At 43.3% G+C, this 20,860-nt stretch overlaps 2 protein-coding genes across 2 annotated transcripts; both read left to right on the forward strand.

The window, feature by feature from the left end:
* Positions 1 to 486: 486 nt before the first annotated feature.
* On the forward strand, positions 487 to 7,120 carry supv3l1 (SUV3-like helicase). The gene is made up of 15 exons (XM_061228886.1): positions 487 to 983; positions 1,224 to 1,301; positions 1,500 to 1,607; positions 1,794 to 1,908; positions 2,356 to 2,524; positions 2,840 to 2,951; positions 3,090 to 3,167; positions 3,333 to 3,424; positions 3,750 to 3,930; positions 4,065 to 4,158; positions 4,292 to 4,511; positions 4,663 to 4,743; positions 5,021 to 5,197; positions 5,415 to 5,563; positions 5,830 to 7,120. The coding sequence occupies exons 1-15, from the start codon at positions 713 to 715 to the stop codon at positions 6,197 to 6,199; spliced, it is 2,295 nt and encodes a 764-aa protein (XP_061084870.1). The 5' UTR covers positions 487 to 712; the 3' UTR covers positions 6,200 to 7,120.
* A 730-nt stretch (positions 7,121 to 7,850) lies between these two features.
* On the forward strand, positions 7,851 to 20,399 carry LOC133118716 (hexokinase HKDC1-like). Its single transcript, XM_061228883.1, has 18 exons — positions 7,851 to 8,040; positions 9,102 to 9,264; positions 9,408 to 9,556; positions 10,559 to 10,678; positions 11,040 to 11,135; positions 11,468 to 11,567; positions 11,668 to 11,851; positions 12,243 to 12,398; positions 12,491 to 12,724; positions 12,922 to 13,226; positions 14,509 to 14,657; positions 14,911 to 15,030; positions 15,306 to 15,401; positions 15,668 to 15,767; positions 16,226 to 16,409; positions 17,192 to 17,347; positions 17,627 to 17,860; positions 19,686 to 20,399. Exons 1-18 carry the CDS (start codon positions 7,978 to 7,980, stop codon positions 19,822 to 19,824), a joined length of 2,748 nt encoding a protein of 915 aa, XP_061084867.1. The 5' UTR covers positions 7,851 to 7,977; the 3' UTR covers positions 19,825 to 20,399.
* The last annotated feature ends 461 nt before the right edge of the window (positions 20,400 to 20,860 follow it).

Raw genomic sequence — 20,860 nt, forward strand, 5'->3', positions numbered from 1 at the left:
AATTAAAAAAAAAAAACATTTCACCCATTACAAATAATAAAACATACGTTTCATAAGTAGGCTATCGGATATTTTTTTAAATATATTTTTTATATTTATATCTACTACTTGTAGGAACTTCGCCAAGTGGTGCTTTCCTTTGTAATTACAAAACCACTTGCGATAGAACACACCCTCAATTTTAAGGCAGAACATTTATTGCCTTGCTAATATGTAAACAGAAGTTATGTATGGTTGCTGTCTCACAAAGGACCTGACTCGAGTGTGTAGTCCTGCGCATGTCCAACCACTGAACTTAGCGAATGCTGTGGACTTCACCTCCCGTTATGCTTTCTGAGCTGCGCAGAGTATGACGCGTCGGAACACTACGCTCTGTTTGATACGCCTTTCCCTTGTCAATTCAAATCTAAAATTAAAATCCATATAACAAATGGTAAAATATCATATATATTAAATATAGGTATTTTAAATACAGCTTAATAAATTATATATATTCTTCAGTGTGTTGTTCAATATTCTGAGCTATTTACAACCGGCATATTTTTGAACACCGTGTTTAAGAAAGGTCCTATACCACGTTGTGATGCAGAAACCCGAACGTCCTCTGAAATTTTGTGATAGCTGCAGTATAAGAACTGAAGTTTTTGATTTGTAAATATGGTAAACTAAAATAAATATCCTGTCTAGTAAAGCCTGATCCACACGTGCTGAGATGTCGGCGCATCGCTGCATGGTCCTGCTTTCTCGGGCCAGGCCGCTAATTAAAAATATCAGTCTTCGTAAATCTACGACTGCCATGCTTGATCATTGGGGCAGTGGACAGTTTCACAGAGGTTTAAGTGTTGTGGTTTCGAGTCGAAAGGTTTCTTCAAACAGTTCATCCCGGCCTCCTGACACGTCGCTTTTCATCCCCCTGGACATCAAAAGTGATGCAACGAACGATGGAACTATTGGAGTTGAGCTTACGCAGCCACTGGACAAAGGTAAGTAACTAGCAGAAAATCGTGTTTATCCGAATGTAGCATCGATATTTGCCTACAGTTGTGATTGTACAGGTTATGGTGGTTAAAATCCTATTATGCACGTTTAGTGCACTTGTGTCTCGTGGTATTTTGTTACGTAATGGTTTACTGTACATTACTGTACAGTTTGTCTTTCTGCATGTTAAAAAATAGCCTTTGTTATTTACTTGGTGGCTGATTTTAAATGTTTAAACATTGCAGGCGAACTTCTTAAAGTGTTAAACCGATTCTACAAAAGGAGAGAGATGCAACGACTGGCAGACGAACATGGGTTAGATGGTGAGGACGTTTTCTTCAGGCCAAGAATGACATTTTTCATTGACATACCAAATCTCTGTTCACGGTGATCGTATTTTAAGAACATTATTTTTTCAGCTATATGTAAATCAGGACAGTCTGAAGTCGTTACCGTGAAGCGCATTCATAGAACAGCTTATTGAATAAAGATATTTTAATATGCGCTTCTATTTCTCTCAGCCCGGCTCTTCCACCAGGCCTTTATCAGTTTCAGGAAGTATGTTATGGAAATTGGGACAATGAGTGCCGATCTTCACATCATCCTCAATGACATCTGCTGTGGAGCTGGTAAGTGCTACACTAGCAAACCCTCAAACAAAATTGCCTTTAAAATATCAAATTGCCTTTCTAAAAGGGATCTTGAAACACAGTTCAATCATTTGACCTCACTCATAGATGGGTCACCATAGTGTTGTTTACAATGACACAGTGACAGTTATATACAGAATATATTTCTTTTTCCATGCATTTCAGGACACGTAGATGACATGTTTCCATACTTCATGCGGCATGCTAAACAGATCTTTCCTATGTTGGACTGCATGGATGATCTGCGCAAGATCAGCGATTTGCGTGTTCCAGCTGATTGGTAGGTGTTACAGCTTTGTGGTGCCATTTTGCCTTTATTTGTGCCAGCTGAAAGGTAAGAACGCATGTCTTGTTGCCGTTGACTGAAGTTAAATTTGGCTTGTATTAAGTTTGTTTCTGTGTTCACTTTTATCATATAGCCACCCCAAAACACTTAAGAGATTCAACACCTTAAGAATATAAGACTGATGATGAGATTGGCCATTGCAGTCAATCTAGGCTGGTCATTTGTCCAGTGTCTAGCACATGGAACTAAAACTCTGGCCCTGGAGGACTGCAGTGTCTGCCTGATTTTAAGATTTCAACAGCTAGTGTAAGCCTTGTTAAAACGGTGTGTGGAGCCAATCAGTGACTTAATTTTTATCATATAATTGGAAATGGATTCTAAGCTTTACTTACAATCCAAGTGATTGTCTCTGGATAAGATTGTCTTCTAAATGCCCAAAAGGTACCCTGAGGCTCGTGCCATGCAGAGAAAGATCATCTTCCACGCTGGCCCCACTAACAGTGGGAAAACTTACCATGCCATTCAGAGATACCTGGCAGCAAAGTCTGCCGTCTACTGTGGGCCGCTGAAGCTTCTGGCACATGAGATCTTTGAGAAAAGCAATCATGCTGTAAGTGCCTGTCTTTTTTAAAATCTCTTTTATTATCTCAGTCATTTGGCTGGTATTTACTCTTTACTTGCTAGATAATCAAATATATTATTAGCTGGGGGAAGCTATTTGCCAGTATGTGATGTATTAGTGTGTGATGTATTCGCATGGGGCAGTATTAGCCAGTGTATGATGCATTAGTGTGTGTGACATAGTAGCAGGTGGAGGCTATTAGCCAGTATGTGATATATTAACAGGGGGAGGCTATTAGCCAGTATGTGATGTATTTGTGTGTAATATATTAGCAGGGTAGTAGAGTGTGTGCATTTTCCACAGGGTGTGCCGTGTGACTTGGTGACCGGAGAAGAGCGAACCTTTGTAGACCCGGAGGGCAGACCGGCTGGTCATTTGGCCTGCACCATTGAGATGTGCAATGTTACAATGCCATGTACGTTCCCTGTTCGGAGATTTAAGTGCAATCATTTTGATGCAGCGCAACAATTTGTTAAGACCCTAAGGGTGCTTTTTATGCTGTGGAATTGAAGAAAAAAAAGGGTGAACTTGTCCTTGTGTGTACCCCTTCTAGTCGAAGTCGCTGTTATTGATGAGATCCAGATGATCCGCGACCTATCGCGTGGCTGGGCCTGGACCAGAGCTTTGTTAGGTACCGTAAGTCACTTTTCTCAAAGCCGCTGGCTCCAGCTGTTCATTTGCTCACAGCCCTTGTCCAACAGGAAGTGTACATTTAGCCATTTAGTAGACACTCTTATCCAGCGCAGTTTGTTTACACAGCAGTTAAGTGTCTCATGGTGCCTCTGCTTGTGAACAGGTCTGTGTGCGGAAGAGATCCACGTATGTGGCGAGACGGCAGCCATTGACTTTATCACTGAGCTCCTGTACACTACAGGGGAGGAGGTAGAGGTGAGTCTGGGAAATGTAGTCCCCGTTGTAATGTAGTCTCCCTGAACAGTGTTCATACAAACAGACTTATGCCAATGCCATATGCTGTTTACTCGCTATGCATTGAGGCACCTGTAGGTAAGTATTATATAACACTTATTTAGGTATTAAAATCCCTGCAGGTTTTGTATATGATGGACTTCTCTTGAGACACGCATGAGATACCGATTTGTTTTGAAATTGCTCACCCCAAAGCCTAAGGGTATCACTGGGCTTTAATTCGTTTTTTATTCTTTGATGTGGCATTTCAAATGCTTAGTGCTGAGATATTTCTCCTTCCTCCAAGGTTCATCACTACAAGCGACTGACGCCCTTCTCTGTGCTTGACCAAGCTGTGGAGACTCTGGACAACCTCCGGCCTGGGGACTGCATCGTCTGCTTCAGCAAGAATGACATCTACAGCCTCAGCAGGCAGATCGAAGGCCGGGGTCAGGAATGTGCGGTGATCTACGGCAGTTTGCCGCCTGGTGAGTCACTGTTCCGGCCTGCCCATCATCATTACATTCCCGGCCATCAGTCTGTCCTGTCAATCCCCTGTTCAGCCAGCCTGTTATGAGTAACTTTTTATAGTTTGTTTCTCATTTTTATATCCGGTCAACAGGCACCAAATTATCTCAAGCGAAGAAGTTCAACGACCCAGAAGACCCCTGCAAGATCATGATTGCCACAGATGCCATCGGAATGGGATTAAACCTGTGAGTATCTGGCACCAGGGGGCGCTCTTTCACAGCAGTGTGCAAGACATGCGCAGTGTCATGTACTTTTTTTTTTTTTTTTTTCAAAACTGTTAAAAAGAGCAAAAAAATCCCCCCCCCCCCCCCCCCGCAGGAGTATAAAGCGCATCATCTTTAATTCCCTGAAGAAGCCCAACCTCAATGAGAAGGGAGAGAAGGAGATGGAAATCATCAGCACGTCGCAGGCCCTGCAGATCGCCGGACGGGCAGGCCGCTTCAGTTCTATATATAAGGACGGCGAGGTCACCACCATGCACCGTGACGACCTTCCCGTGCTCAAGGAAATTCTCAGCCAAACCATCAAGCCCATCGAGGTCAGGGAGGCGCCTGCATATTCTGCGTCTGCTTCTAATTCACTGTTATGCCTACTCATCAACTGCTGTGCCGTCGTAATTCCTACCCATGTGTCATTATAAGTGTGTCTGACTATCTGACTGTCTTATTTGCCCCTGTCTACATAATTAGGCTGCTGGTCTACACCCCACTGCAGACCAGATTGAGATGTTTGCCTATCACCTCCCAGACGCCACCCTCTCCAATCTCATTGTAAGCGCAGATGGAGGGGAGTGATCTCCTAATGAAGGACTGACTGACTGTAATGGTCTGAATAGAGTAGCATGTTTATTTTGGTCTGGTTCTTACATTGGCTAATTTGACTGTATTTAGCAAAATGTCCAAATACTGTGAGAATAGTTTGTCTACATAATAATAAGCACATTTACTGGTTATCACACACATACTTTTCACAGAGCTTATTGTGAATGTGCATGAAAACAAGTTATAATTGGGATTTGATTTCAGTTTGTGTTCTGTTCCCCAATAGGACATATTTGTGAGCCTGTCCCAGGTGGATGGGATGTACTTCGTCTGCAACATTGATGACTTTAAGTTTCTTGCTGACATGATCCAGCACGTTCCCTTAAACCTGCGTTTCCGTTACGTTTTCTGCACCGCACCAATCAACAGGAGGCAGCCGTTCGTCTGTACCTCGTTCCTGAAAGTAAGGCCCACAAGCAGTGCCAGAGCCCATCTCTTCATACAGCACTTATCTCCCATACAGTGAACCACAGGACTGAGTGGCCTCTAGCATTTTTGGAGACCTGGTGTAGTTTCTTCTTATAAAGAATGTACGTTTTTAATGTGCAACGTGTTTAACGTGTACCAGGAGGTCTTGGTTGGGGTGTTGATTCGGTGGCTTTTGTTTTGTTTCTCTCCAGTTCGCCCGGCAGTTTAGCAGAGACGAGCCTCTGACATTTCGCTGGGTGTGCCGTCACATCAACTGGCCCGTGGCTGTGCCTCGCAATATCAAGGACCTGGTGCACCTGGAGGCTGTCCATGATGTTCTGGATCTGTACCTGTGGCTCAGGTAACCACGACAAGGCAGATGTGCTTCTGCCGCAACACGACCTCACGAGTGCTTCTACTGTACGATTCAATCTAAAGGCCCTGAGACCATTACCCTCACACCCCTACCACACGCCACTGCTTTGGTTTTTGTCACTCTGATAGTTCAGGCTATTCAGAAGCTTGCTTGCTTGTGAGTGCATTTTATCACTTTGTTAATTGTGTGTTTTTAATGTGAAATATTACTGACTGAATGGTCGGTGTTGCTAATATTCCACTGTCACACAGTTACCGCTTCATGGACATGTTCCCGGACGCGGACCTGATCCGGGAGGCGCAGAAGGAGCTGGACGACATGATCCAGGCCGGCGTTCGCAACATCACGGCGCTCATCCGCGCCTCTGACCGCCAAATCGGGGCCCCCGCGCCCTCGGAGCCCGAGGCCCCGCGGCCGCAGGCCTTCAGGAAGGGCCGTGGCTCCAAGTCCCTGGGCCCAAAGGCGGCCGACTCTCTCAGCTCCCGCCTGCTGCAGGACGGCCGGCTGACGCACGACCTCCTCCAGCGGCTCCAGATGGAGTGGCTGGAGCAGCAGCGTCCCGGTGGAAAAGCCGAGAACGACGAAACCAGCACTAGCCAGAGCAAGAAAAAGAAGAAATGACAGCCGTCGTTCCCTGCTGTCCCTTTAGAAGCTTTTTAAAGAGAAGACTGTATGTTTTGTAATACTGTTTGTCTCCTCCTGAGGCCTGTATTATGAAAACAGGGAGGTTATCATGCTGTCCGAAGAGAGATCGAAACATTTTTGATGAAGAATTGCCCTTACAAAGCGTCCACAGCACATTTAAAAAGGCCCTTTTATTGCATATATGAGTTAAGACAAACAGTTCTCGGTTCCCCTACCTTAGTTTGGTCAACCGGTTCAATGCTCGAGAATTGAAGTGGATTGTTTTCTGTCTCGGCGTCATTGGAATATGATTGTTTCTTATGCAGAAACACGAACAAACTCCTGCAGCTCTGTTAAAATAGCACTAGAAGAGTCAACATTTTAACTTATTCATGAAGTGTAACTGCCAATGGAGCTCAACTCTCTATTTCTCTTCCCCTTTAGGCTGGGGTTTGTTTAAACATTTCTCCTATACAAATCTGGAATTATTTGTCAAATTCAACTCTCCCAAACACTAACTCCCCAAATTTTATGAGTATAAAAAGTATAATAAAATTGTTGGTTGAATATAGGCCAGAGTTAAGGACAATTGTTGATTGAATACAGACTACATGCTCTCCCTTAACCCATGATTGCAGACAAACAAACAAACACTGGGTACTTTTGCAGGTCCCAGGTATTAGTTATTTTCCATCCAGCCACACCCTTGGGATTGTGCTGATAAAAGGGAGCATCTCAGGGCTGGACTGAAATATGACTGAAGTGAACTTTGCTCTGAAAAAGCATGTTGTTTCAGACCAGGTGCGTTTCAATTCATTCCTGTCATAATGTGAGGGGAGGTTATATTGTATAAAGACCGGGAGGTGTCTATTTTGTAAAAAAAAAAAAAGTAAACATGACTCTTAGTCATTAAACTAACTTTGATTTCATGTATTCTGTTTCTTGAGATGTGTGATGCATTGTAGCCAGAATGGGAGTTAAAAACCCAGTTCATGAGCAGCTGGAATGTGGCGGGAGCCCCAAGCAGCCCAAAAGGAGACCATACGGAGACCTGGAGACACTTTAATATGTTGAAGAATGAGATTTGTGCACCCTGGCAGGGAGGAGCACACACCCACAAAGCACTTGTATGACACTTTGAGATCTGGCTGAAGTACATTACAACTTTGCAACAGAGTGATAAAATTGTGCATAGGTCTATATATCTTTGGAAGGCATTGCATTTTTCTGTGCTGTGTACATCATCTGAAACTGCCTGCAGATTATCAACAGATAAAACTTTATTAAGATTAAGTGTCTAAGGATTGCACGTGAGCATTAGAATGTCCACCTTTTTGGGGGTTTCCCAGTTCAGTAAAAAAACTAAACCTTGTTTGAACCTTTACGCTATAATTTTCTCTCTGGAGGCTTGCGTTTCCTCTGTGAATTGTCTGACCCTAAGACTCCTTTGTCATGTGCAGAGACTCAGAGCTACTCTGGCCCAGAGGAAAGTCCGCTTTGTTTGGAACAGAGCCAGCGGATTGCTAGGAGAACGCTGAGAGGACGGGAGTTAGCGGGCGGCTCAGCCATTAATTATTGAGCCAGGCAGAGGGGTGGGCTTTGGCTTAACTGCCACCAAGGAGAAAAACAGCTTCAAGGAGTGAAAGCGTTCCCGCACAGAGAGACCTAGGGGTTGTGATGAGACTGAATTAGTTTTGGCGTGTTTTCTACTATTATTTTGATTGCAAGTGCTCTCAATTTTCTGTAAAATATACTGTACTTGTGAATTAATCAAGATGCTGGCTGTGCATTTGCTCTCGTTTTACTTCTCCAAACTGCAGGAGGACCAGATAAAAAAGGTGAGGTTTAGTTTTTCATTTGTTAATTTAATGTTTCTTGTAGCGCAATGAAGTGAACTTGAAATGCTGACGGTGTTTCCTTCCAATGACAAGTTTATTTGAACTAAATCAAAGTGCCTATTATTGTGCAAATTTGATAAAACTTTAAACGTTGTAGTTTAAATTTCATTAACATTTTCTTATAAAAACGCATTACATTTGCCAAACCATTCTCTTTAGTGTCTGAGGGGGGTGTCACCCCTTAATGTTTATTTACTAAGTGAAGGAGGGAGAGGGTGTGAGAGTGAGACAATGAGAACAAGACATTGGGGGTGGAGTGAGAGGGGGACAGGAAGAGAGATAAAGAGCGCTGGAGTGTCAGCAGGGTGACGACAGCTTGATGAACATGGTGGATTTGAGGAGTTTTCTGCCCAAGTTTTCCTTTTGCCTTTGCCTCTGGGGTATCCTGTGGATGTAGGGTTTGGGTTCCCTCATCAATTAGGAAAGACTCACCTGGAATCCCACTGTAGATAAGCACAGAGACTCGCGCAGCTCAACAAATAATGCTTAGAACGAAGGTGCAAACAGGAATATACTGTACATTCATTTCCTGATGCTCAAGAATAGTTTCAACAGCATTCCTGATTGAAAACTTTGACCCTCCAATACATGGTTTATCTTAGTCAGTGTGGCTTCAGAAATGATTAACTTCAGCACATTAGAGATTACCATGGGAAAAAATGAGCAATACGAGAACCTTACCCTGCTGATACTAGAGTTAAGTTAATTGAACTTAATTAAAAATATAATGCAATGCTATTGATGGCTATATGAATCTGGATAATACATTTATTTCTCTCCTTATGTCTTGATGCCAGTTTCTGTGCTAAACAACCATGTCTCTCATGTTCCAATGAATCTGCTCCTTGAGTCTCAGTGATAAGTAATTTAGGCAACAGAGATTGGGTAATTTCCTGTGATTTTGCTCTCCTACAAGGGCTTGAGCAGGGCAGCATCTTCGAAAGCTCTCCTTTCTTGTGGGCTACTTCATTTGCTGTTGCTGCATCTGTCTGTTCCTCCAGGTGGACAGGTTCCTGTACGCCATGCGTCTCTCCGATGAGCAGCTCCAGGACATTTCAGGTCGTTTCCGGGCAGAAATGGTGAAGGGTCTGTCTGCAGAAAGCAATGAGACAGCCACAGTGAAGATGCTGCCCACCCATGTCCTCTCCACCCCGGATGGATCAGGTGCAGTATAAGCAGAGTCCTACCTGTACCTGTCCTTTGGTACTGAACTCCAGCTGAGCCCAGTCTGCTACTGGAGATACCTGGTACTAGCTGTTACAAGGCCCTGTTCATGACTCCCCCCCCCCCCCCCCCCCCCCATTCAGAGAAAGGGGAGTTCCTGGCACTGGACCTTGGGGGCTCCAGGTTCAAGGTGCTGCAGGTAAAGGTGTCAGAAGATGGGAAGAGGAAGGTAGAAATGAAGAGCCACACCTACCCCATCCCTGATGCAGTTATCAACGGCAGAGGCACAGATGTGAGTCTCAGGCACAGAGCCCTCCAGAATCAGTAGGGCACAAGACCTGGATCAAATATGCAATTGTTCAAACACTTGATTGATCTTGTCTAGTGCAACTGAGCAAGCCAAGAGGACCAGAAGGCAGGGTTTGCATTTTTAGAGTATTTCATATGTTCCTATACACAAGACAAGCTCAGTACAGTGTAGGAGTATACTTGAATCCAAACAATTGTGTATTTGACCCAAGTCTGGGACACTATGACAGGAAACACATGGGAGGATGTGGTGCATGTAGTTCAAATCCACCCTGCCGCTGTCAGGATGTACTCCAACCTACCATGCCCCTGCAGGGTGACCCTTACCCCACACTACCCCTGCAGGATGCACTCTAACCCACCCTACCACTGTGAAGATAAACCAAAAAGATGGCAGTATACAAACTTTGGCTAGTTTGTAATAACTAAATGCCATAAAAAAGCATTAATGGATAAAACAAAACTCTGCATTGACTTTGGCCACTGCAGTGTGTAAATCCCTGTTTGCCAAAATAGCAGAGATGTTTGCATCACTTCCATGATTTCTGTGGTCATCACAACCACAGAATCTTAATCTCAGAGTCCCCAAATGATATGAACAAACAGTTTGAAGTGGCAATGAGTATACACACATTTGCAGGTGCTGCCATTTTTTGCTGTGGTTAGATCCTGAAGTATACCCTGCCTATCAGGACAAACCCAAACCCACCCTCCAGGATGACCTCAATTATAGCTCACTATACAGGATGCCATACCCAAATCCAATAATTTAACCAAGGTCATTAAATGTACCTGTAAGGCCCAGTCGGCCACTTTATGGACAAAGTACACTGGCTGAATTCTATTACTCTTTCATAAATTTGGTCTACATCTGATACTGAAAAGTGTCAGTTTTTTTTTTTTTCACGTCCCAATTTCTTTACGGTAACAGACGATCTAAAATCAGTACATGAAAAGTTGTCATGCTATCGCATTCCTCCTGCAGCTCTTCAGTCATGTTGCAGAGTCCCTGAAAGATTTCATGGAGCAGAATCACATCAATAGCAGGAAATCACCCCTGGGCTTCACCTTCTCCTTCCCTTGCAGGCAGTCCAAACTGGACGAGGTACAGTGAATGCTATATGGGTCATCATCATTACATTTAGGAATAAAAACTACTCTGCTAAGTTACATTTGGGGTTTGAATGGAATGCATTACTGACTACAACTGAGTTTGAATACTAACTGAAATTGCAAGTAGATGCATGTTAATATATCGAAATACCTTTGATTTTACCAGTTGCAGTACATGTTTGTGTGAATAATATATATGTTTGATATACACTCACTGAGCACTTTATTAGGTATTCATTTGACTTATTTTTTGCACTAACAAACTGGTGTACAGGACTACCAAGTACACTGGTGTACATAAATAATATACATGATGGTCAGGACAAATGTGTTGTTTTTTTCTTGGTGTTCAGGGAGTACTTCTGTCATGGTCCAAGAATTACAAGGCCAGAGGAGTCCAGGGGATGGATGTGGTGGAAAGCTTAAGGCAGGCTATCAACAGAACTGGGGTAATCAACTGCTCATTCTCACCTGATAATAGCAGAAACACAACCTGTAATATAGTACTGTAACAATTAAATGCACAGTTTCCAGTGTGAGGTATGGAAGAACTGTAATCATAAGAATGAGAATAATAACAAGATGAAGAAGCTGCTGATGATGATGATGATGATGATTAAGATTAAATAAAGTTTCTGTTGGACAGTAGTAATTTGCACCTTCAGCCAAGTGACACTCATTGACCAAGGCCTACTTTACAGCACAAAGGTTTCTAGGTATTTCTCTAATTTAGCTCTGTTTGGATGCTGGATTGGTAATCCTTTGACTCCTTTTGGTTCAGGGGATGGATGTGGAAGTCCTGGCTCTTGTCAACGACACAGTGGGGACCATGATGACCTGTGGGTATGATGACCAGCGCTGTATGGTTGGAGTCATTGTAGGTAAGACAGAGCATGAGAAATCTCTTAATAGGACTCAGTAAAGTAGAGTGACTGGTTGAAAGATATTAGTGGCAATCAAGGCTATGACCTTGCACTTCAGGTACCGGTACGAATGCCTGCTACATGGAGGAGCTGAGACACATCGACCTGGTGGAGGGAGATGAAGGTAGGATGTGCATCAACACGGAGTGGGGAGCCTTTGGGGATGACGGCGTGCTCAACGACTTCATCACAGAGTTTGACCGAGAGATTGATGCAGCTTCCAGCAACCCTGGGAATCAGTTGTGAGCATATTTTAATTTCTTAAAAGCATTTTATTTTGAAAATGTTTTCTTTTTAACCACAGATAATGTCTCCTCAAAATAATGGCAACTGCCACCTTGCCAACCTTGAAAGAAGTAAAAGACATTAAAAAAGACACAATTACATTTGCCTCTATGGTCACCAGTCATGATAAATCAACTGTAGCAGTAACAATACGCTTTAACCCAAACGGACACATTTTAGGGATGCTACTTTTCTCTCATCTTACCTGCGAAAACCTCCCTAAAATATGCCCTAAGACTTTTTCCTCTAAAATCCAGACAGTCTTGAAAGAATGAAAAGAATTAAACATTGAAGTAGTGTAAGGAGATGCAGTACTGAAGAAAGTTGGTGTAACCATCTGTTTCCCAGGTTTGAGAAAATGGTCAGCGGGCTGTACATGGGAGAGCTGGTGCGGATCATTCTGCTGAAGATGACCAAGAAGGGTTTACTCTTTAAAGGCCAAGTTTCAGACGCCCTTCGGACCAAAGGCAAATTCCAGACTAATCACGTTGTTTTAATAGAAAAGTAAGAGCATTTGCTGTGTTGCCTAATGAATGACTGCCATTTTAACAAACTGAAAGTTGTGTCCATGATGCTGTGATGCTGTGTTACTTCAGGAATAAGGATGGTCTCAGGAACACAAAGGAGATTCTGGTGGATTTGGATCTCAACCCCTCGGAGGAAGACTGCATCGCTGTCCAGCACGTTTGCACCATCGTCTCCTTCCGCTCAGCAAACCTCTGTGCTGCAGCCTTGGCAGCCATCCTGACCCGGATTCGGCAGAACCGCAAGCTGAAGAGCCTCAGGACCACGGTCGGCATGGATGGGACCGTTTACCGGACTCATCCTCAGTGGGTCACTGCTCATTTCTGCTGCTGCCAGGTTTCAGTTTGGAACCAAGGGGTATCAGAACATATGATTGGACATTCCAAACGAATGCACACTCATAAAAATGAATGTGCATTAGTTTCCCTAAACGCTCTTAAACTTGATGAGGCTTCAGAAAGGGCAGTGGTAACACCATTTGGATGGTTTTCGCACCCTTCAGGTACCCCAAACGGCTCCACAAGGTGGTGCGGAGGCTGGTGCCCGACTGCCACGTGCGCTTTGTTCTATCGGAGAGCGGAAGCGGGAAGGGTGCTGCCATGGTAACGGCGGTTGCCCAGAGGCTGGTTATTCAGCGACAGCAGATCAGTGAAACACTGGCTGCCTTCAAGCTGAGCCTGGAGCAGCTACAGGAGGTGCGGGACAAGATGAGGATCGAGATGGAGAGGGGCTTGAGGAAGGACTCCCACAGCACAGCATCTGTAAAGATGCTGCCCTCTTATGTCTATAACATGCCTGATGGGACAGGTAGGGGACATACCAATCAATGGACTTATTAAAGTTTACTGATATTGTTGGAAGAAGGGCTAAGCATTATGTTATTATTATCAAAAGATTCATCATTTTTGCAAACCTTCAGACCAAACTTGAATGCTGTAGGTGGTTACTCAGTTATAAATGCCTCTAAAAGAGTGAAAGTTTACTTCTCCTTCCAACAACTGAACTTATATTTGTAGACAAATAATAGCAAAATCCTGGCAGTAATAATCTCCATTCCATGTTCATTTTTGTGGATTTCAAGATTAACGACCTTTACAGGCATTATAGTCTATTGATCACCCCGGTTGACATACACATATATGCACCCACATACACCCATTCACACCTCATGTAGCAACCCCCTCAGTTTGTGCTCTCTGTGTTTTCATTCCTGGAAATGTTGGCCAAGCCCTTCCACCAAAAGCTGAATTAGGAACTGCAGTTTCTAATATATTGACCACTTTATAACAGTAGGTATGGTATGCCTGTGTAGTACAAGGTTGGACCATTTCCCCTCCTGAACAGCCTAAATTTTCATGCCATGGATTCAACATGGTGCTGGAAACATTGCTTGGGGATTTTGGTCCATGTTGACTCTACTGAGTCACCACATAGTTCTTGCAGATCTTTCAGCCACACATTTGTGCTGCAAACCTCCTGTTCCACCTCATCTCAAAGATCCCCTTTTGCATTGAGATCTGGGGACTGTGCAGGCCATTGGAGTAAACTGAGGTCATAGTCACGTCTTAAGACGTGAGATTCCACACTATCCAGCTGGAAGTATCCATTTTGATAAAGGGTAGACTGTGGCCATAATGGGATGCACATGATCATTTGAGCACTTGTGGAATTTCTGTTAGCTTGAACAAGTCAGTCCATTCTCTTCGGATCTCTAAGACATTTTCTTCCACAGAATTGCTGCTTGGCTCACAGGATGTTTGTTGTTTATCACACAATTATTTGTTAACTCTAAAGACATGGACATCCCTGGAGTCAGGACAATTATTTCTGAGATGCTGCAACCACAATGTCTGGCACCAACAATCATACCATGGTCAAAGCCATTTAGATAACTTGCCTTGTTGTAATTTGGTGAAACCACAAATTAACTTCTCCATGTGTGTATGGTTTATATAATTAGTTGCAACCACATGGTTTGCTGTTTGGAGGAACAAGTTGTCTGCATTTATGAGCAGGTATACCTAATAAAGATTGTAGATGTCATATTTAACATTCCAACAGTAAAATGCCAGGTATTTATGCATTTCAGAGACAGGAAAGTACCTGGCTTTAGATTTGGGTGGAACCAACTTCCGAGTGCTTGTGGTGAAGATTCGAACCGGCCTTCGCAAATCAGTGCGCATGTACAACAAGATCTACGCAATTCCTCTGGAGATCATGCAGGGAACTGGAGAGGAGGTGAGCCCCTGAGACCTGTTTGTGCATTATGACCATATCAGAAGTCATACAGAATTTGCCTTAGCACTTGCTCACACTGCAAAATCAATAATTTAGTCTAAAGTTTACTCTTTTTTTTTTTCCATCTCATACCCCTTGCAATCCATTTCCATGTTCAAATATGCCATTTCTTCAGCAAAATGCATTTAGAATGCAAACCCGATCCACCATAACCCTCCTCCCTATCCTTCTCCCTTTCCCTCCATCTCTCCAGCTGTTTGATCACATTGTGCAGTGCATCTCAGATTTCCTGGATTACATGGGAATGAAGAACACCCGCCTTCCTCTTGGATTCACCTTTTCCTTCCCCTGCAGACAGACTGGAATTGATAAGGTAATCTGTCTGTAATATACTCTTCTCTTCAATCCTTTAAAAAATTTTTTTAAAGTAGACAGGCTGCCCTCCTTGTGTGTTTGTGTCACTACTCAGACGGAGTTGAAAGCAGAGACGGTTACTGATAGAGATGGGATCACAGTACCAAATGTACCAGGCTGCATGGGAGATTCATATTTGGGTTCAGTGGCAGATAGTGTCAGTATTGCACTTCATTCTTTAACAGCTGGAAAGGTCTAAATATGTTTGTTGGCCATTGTCTCTTCCTTCCACAGGGAAGTCTGGTATGCTGGACAAAAGGATTCAAAGCCACAGATTGTGAAGGAAATGATGTCGTGGACATGCTGAGAGAGGCCATCAAAAGAAGAAATGTGAGTAAATTTAAAGAGAGCAGCATTTGTGGAATGGTCTCTTCAAGGTTGAAATTTGGTTGGGTTCATTCCATGGTAATATGTTTTAAGTGTGGGCCAGCACTTGGCCATCACTCAGTTGTTATCTAAGAGCAACATGACCGCAATTGACAGGTATATGTCCCTCATCCATACGGTTATCTTTGAATTGAGGCCCTATTGAATATCCACTGTATGGATTGGCACAGCCAAGGAGGAATAGCTCATTTGCATATCTCTATGTGTAGGAATTTGATCTGGATATTGTTGCCATAGTCAATGACACTGTGGGTACAATGATGACATGTGCCTATGAAGACCCTCAATGTGAGATTGGACTCATCGCAGGTATGTGTAGCTTTTTCGTTAATGCAGGATTCTGAATCTTTTAAGCAGAATAAAGAGTCAAAATATGGGAACCACAACAAATAGTTACTCATGTTTCTTTGAGCCAATTCTCATTCAGTGTATGACACTTTGTTGATCATGATATTTACAAAGTGATTTATAGTACTGTGAGCTTCACAGAGAAAGAGATTTCAAACCCTAGCTAGCTTGCTCAACATGAGTAAATTAAAATTAAAAAGTGTCATAATAATATTATGAGTGACATACATTCATTGTGTTATTATTGTTGGCATGTTATGGCAAAAATAGTAATTTTTTATCAGAATGCAAGTGAGTAGAAATGTACTGCATTCCAAATATGCAGCATTCTATGGAATTGTGGGACGACTGCTGTATAAGATTTGAAGAAGCAAGCATGTTTAAGGGAAAAGCCGGTCTCTGACTCCACTGTCCTTTAGGCACTGGCAGTAATCTGTGTTACATGGAGGACATGCAAAACATTGAGATGGTGGAGGAGGATGAGGGCCAGATGTGTGTGAACACAGAGTGGGGAGGATTCGGAGAGAATGACTGCATAGAGGACATCCGGACAAAGTTTGACAGGGAGGTGGATGAGGGGTCTCTCAACATCGGCAAGCAGAGGCAAGTCCCTGCCCGTCCCTACTAGAAGGTTCTAGTAGTCTTTTCTGTCTGGAATACGGGGGCTCTGTGGGATCTTCATCCATGGATAATGGGGGCGACATGGCTTAGGCAGTAAGAGCAGTCGTCTGGCAGTCGGAGGGTTGCCGATTCGATCCCCCGCCCAGGCTGTGTCGAAGTGTCCCTGAGCAAGACACCTAACCCCTAAATGCTCCTGACGAGCTGGTCGGCGCCTTGCATGGCAGCCAATCGCCGTTGGTGTGTGAGTGTGTGTATGAATGGGTGAATGAGAAGCATTAATTGTACAGAGCTTTGGATAAAGGCACTATATAAATGCCAACCATTTACCATCTATAATGGGGTGTAAATTAATACATCAACAGGACTCAGTGATGTTCTTTTTCCAGCTATACTCGCCTCGCTTACACTCACTGTTCATGCATCCTGCTTATTTTTAAGGTCAGCTTAGATTGGTTGCCTTACAGTTTCAGATAACTTCGTCACCCCACATAGAGTGTTCTTTAATTTCCTTGTTCTGGGTTTTGGAGTTTGGTGTTGAGACTTTCCTGCTTATCACTGTGTAATGAGGCCATGTTGTATAATGTGTAATGACTTCCAGCACAGATGTCAAATTATGTGTGGAAATTTCATTCAATTCAAACACAAGGAACACTAGAGTGTACCATAACTCCTTAGAACAGATGCAGGCATAAGACACAGTTAAAATATCAGACGGAAGATGTCGCTGTTCCATTTGCCTACTGATAGTATGCTCCTCTGGCTAGGTTTGAGAAGATGATGAGTGGAATGTACCTGGGGGAGATTGTGCGGCAGATCCTCATCGACCTGACGAGGCGTGGCTTACTCTTCCGTGGGCACATCACAGAGCCGCTGAAGACCCGTGGTATTTTTGAGACAAAGTTTCTGTCCCAGATAGAGAGGTACAGTTATCACAGAGGCTTCCCTGTCTACAGTAGTGTGTTCCATTGGGCTCCTAGTCACCAATAATTACATTTCTGCTAAACTCACTGATGAGATTTTCATGTAGCTAGGAGTTCTTCAGCACTCCAGAGGTGGTCCCATATTACCTGAGATATGCTCTTCAACACATCATCTTGTACACTGTCTCTTTGGGAGCTGTGTTTCAGCACATTGGCCATTGTTAGAACCAGCAAAAGGAAACCTCTGCAGAAGAATAACCATCTCTGTATGATCCTCAGTGACCGTCTGGCACTGCTGCAGGTGAGGTCCATCCTGCAGCAGCTGGGTCTGGACAGCACCTGTGACGACAGTATAATCGTGAAGCAGGTGTGTGGCACCGTGTCTCGCCGCGCCGCCCAGCTCTGTGGGGCTGGTATGGCCGCCGTCGTCGAAAAGATCCGTGAGAACCGCGGGCTGGACCACCTGGACATCACCGTGGGGGTGGATGGCACACTGTATAAACTGCACCCACAGTGAGTAGCAGGAAGAGTGGCTCTTTCTCATGGTTCTGCTGTGAAACTAAATTCAGCTGGGGATCTCAAGTAGGCGGTATACTCCAAACAACTTTTTGAAAAGGAACACCAGCAAATATGTTTCTGAACACCCTTGTCAGTATACTCACTACTCCTGTGTCCTTTGTTTTATCTCACGGTATGCTGCTGGGGGTCTCACACACTTGTCACACATATTTTCCCCAAGTTGCTTCACACAACTCGGGATCATTGATAACAAACTTCATGGAAATTCTGTGTCAGGAATTTGAGCACAATGAACCGAAAAAGCAAAGGTTAGATCATTTGGCCAAGTAAAAGATGAGGAAACTACCGATTAAAGATTAGCTAAGAAGCTAAGAAGTGCCTAAAAGAGACACATGAGACCAATATTGACTGATGCAGACCAAAGTGCAGAGGTTAAAAGCAACTTAAAAGGTCCTTGATTGGCACAACACTCATCCTCATGTTGTCAAACACCAATAACAGACTCAAAGGGAATCAAAATCCTAGAATGAAGACTAGAAAGCTTTCTTATACCTGCACTAAGGAAGCGACCACCACCATCCTTGTCCCCAATAACCCGCCTGAATGACTTCCACCCAGTGACATGTCTGTCATCATGAAGTGCTTTGAGCAGCGAGTCAAAATCAAATGCAATGCTCAGCATTCCACACCTTTGTCACTAAGCTCAGGGACCTGGGTCTGAACAGACAGACCCCAGGTGGTGATGTTGGGCTCCAGGACCTTCTTCACTCTGACTCTCAGCACTGGGGCCCCCAGGGCTGTGTGCTCAGCCCCCTCCTGTACTTCCTGTTCACACATGACTGTGTGGTCCAGTGAAGAAAAGAAGGCGCACAGAATCATCCAGGTCACCACTCACTCCAGCCACACTCATCTGAATATCCAGAAAAAACAGGTTCAGGGATAGCTTCATCCTCCAGACCATAACAACCCCCCTCCCCACTTTGTGCACTGCACTGTTTTACTGCTTGCGCTGTCGTATTATTTAATTCTGTCTGCACTGACACACTTATTTGGTACGGTCCGCACTGTCTTGTCACATTGTCACATTGTTTACATATAACGTAGGCCTATGTTGTTTCATTGATTTTTTAATGTATACTGTGTACATTTATTTATTATAGTGAGCACGGTAGCTAACTACTGTGAATGGCTAGCAACTCATTTTATAACGTTGTATGTAATATATACAATGCATGTTGCCAAAGATCGGTGCTGATGCCTTGATGCAGAGCAGGCTGATGTTAGTGTTAGGGTTGATCAATTTAATTTCCCTTCTTTTGAGGCTTTCAGCAAATGCAAACATTTCACTTAAAACATTGTGTTTGTGATTCATTCTTACTTATGTTTAATATAAGTTGCTATAGAGTTCTCAGATTAAGCATTTCTTTTCCAGCAGCTGCTGCTTTGTAAACTGTTTTGTAAACTTGAAACTGAAAGGGAAACTGACCTGACAGGTTTGTCTAAACATCAATCACTGCTGTATTTAGGCAGAATCCCTTATTGCAGACAAGAGCCCCAGTGTGCTGACCACTACATGACCCGTTACATCTGTTTTTTGTTTTTTTGTTGTTGTTTTTTTTTTTCTTAAAGTGCATTTGAGCCTGATTATAATAGGCATGCCCCTGCATGAATTAAGATGTAATTTTATTAATTCATGATCTGGAATATGCACCTGTACCATTGACTCATCCAGCAAGGCAGAAGTAGATTTTATAATGATACAGAGTATCGAGATCACTGCGTTAGCTTGGTGATGTTAGCCTCCATTTTCTCTCTGTAGCTTCTCTCGGATCCTGAAAGAGACGGTTCGGCTGCTGGCCCCCAAGTGTGATGTCACATTCGTCCTGTCGGAGGATGGGAGCGGAAAGGGCGCGGCCCTCATCACTGCCGTGGCACAGCGGAGGTACGCAGAGATGTAAGATCTGGCTGTGGCTTCCTCTGCCTCCTCACAACACGGAATCCGGAAGTGAGCAGAGAAGCTGATGCTGTGAAATGATTTGCCATCGACAAGGAGACATGAATCTCATTCAGCTATACTAATGTTGAAGGCTACAGTGTTAAGATTCAATTTGTGAAATTGCTGTAAACTTATTATTTTCAGATTTATCACACGTACAGAAGGTGTACTAAAGGAATCATACATCATGTTTGTGTGTTAGTACGACTGGATATATTTAGAAGGAAGTAGATTTATTTTTTTGTTTGCATGTATATATTTGTACACAGTAAAGATAAGTTTAAAGATGTGACAGGGTGTGTCTGATTCTTTGTAAGGTTGGGGACAGGTTTAGTACTGATTATCCAACTGCCTCCAGCTGCGTCATAAATGTTTAATAACACATTTCATGTTTACAAAACATATTATTTCTAATTCATCTGAATGAGAAAAACAACTTGTTTGACCTTTTTCCAGTTCTTGGACATGACTTAGACCTATTAGATATTTTGCTCATTTCTACTCCAACCTATTTTTCACAATAAATGCCTTAAACCATTTTTATCCATTTATTTCAACAGGGTTGTTGAATAAACATCTTGTCACACCCATCACAATGTGTATTTCTCTACATGGGCGGTACTGCCCCCCAGGGGTAATTTGTGAGATTGCAAGGAAGCATGATCGATGAATCCAATCAGTCGCCTTGCAAACGGGAGCTTTTAAGTTCCATTTGGGCTGGGAGCTACTTACCACTTCTGAGATATATAGATGGTGCTAAACCATAGAGTGCTATAAGAACAAGTAAAAGTGTCTTCAAATTCATTCTAAATGTCATAGGGAGGCAGTGTAGTGCAGCAAGTGCAGGAGTCATTTGCTCTCTCTAGTTCTAGTGAAAATTCTGGCATCTGCCTTTTTCACAAGTTCACAGTAACTTGTGGCTTTACAGTGGCTACCTTGGTAACCTATTGAAAAGTGCATTAAAATGTGACTAAAGACGTCTCAACTTTTTTTGTTAA

Source organism: Conger conger, chromosome 18, assembly GCF_963514075.1.
Source record: "Conger conger chromosome 18, fConCon1.1, whole genome shotgun sequence".
In the NCBI taxonomy this organism is placed as follows: Eukaryota; Metazoa; Chordata; class Actinopteri; order Anguilliformes; family Congridae; genus Conger; species Conger conger.

Coding starts and splice junctions, on each gene's coding strand:
- supv3l1 (XM_061228886.1), top strand. CDS start 713: ATGTCGGCGCATCGCTGCATGGTCCTGCTTTCTCGGGCCAGGCCGCTA. Junction 2,525..2,839: donor TTGAGAAAAGCAATCATGCT/GTAAGTGCCTGT, acceptor CATTTTCCACAG/GGTGTGCCGTGTGACTTGGT. Junction 5,198..5,414: donor TCTGTACCTCGTTCCTGAAA/GTAAGGCCCACA, acceptor GTTTCTCTCCAG/TTCGCCCGGCAGTTTAGCAG.
- LOC133118716 (XM_061228883.1), top strand. CDS start 7,978: ATGCTGGCTGTGCATTTGCTCTCGTTTTACTTCTCCAAACTGCAGGAG. Junction 13,227..14,508: donor TAACATGCCTGATGGGACAG/GTAGGGGACATA, acceptor TATGCATTTCAG/AGACAGGAAAGTACCTGGCT. Junction 15,031..15,305: donor GACAGACTGGAATTGATAAG/GTAATCTGTCTG, acceptor TTCCTTCCACAG/GGAAGTCTGGTATGCTGGAC.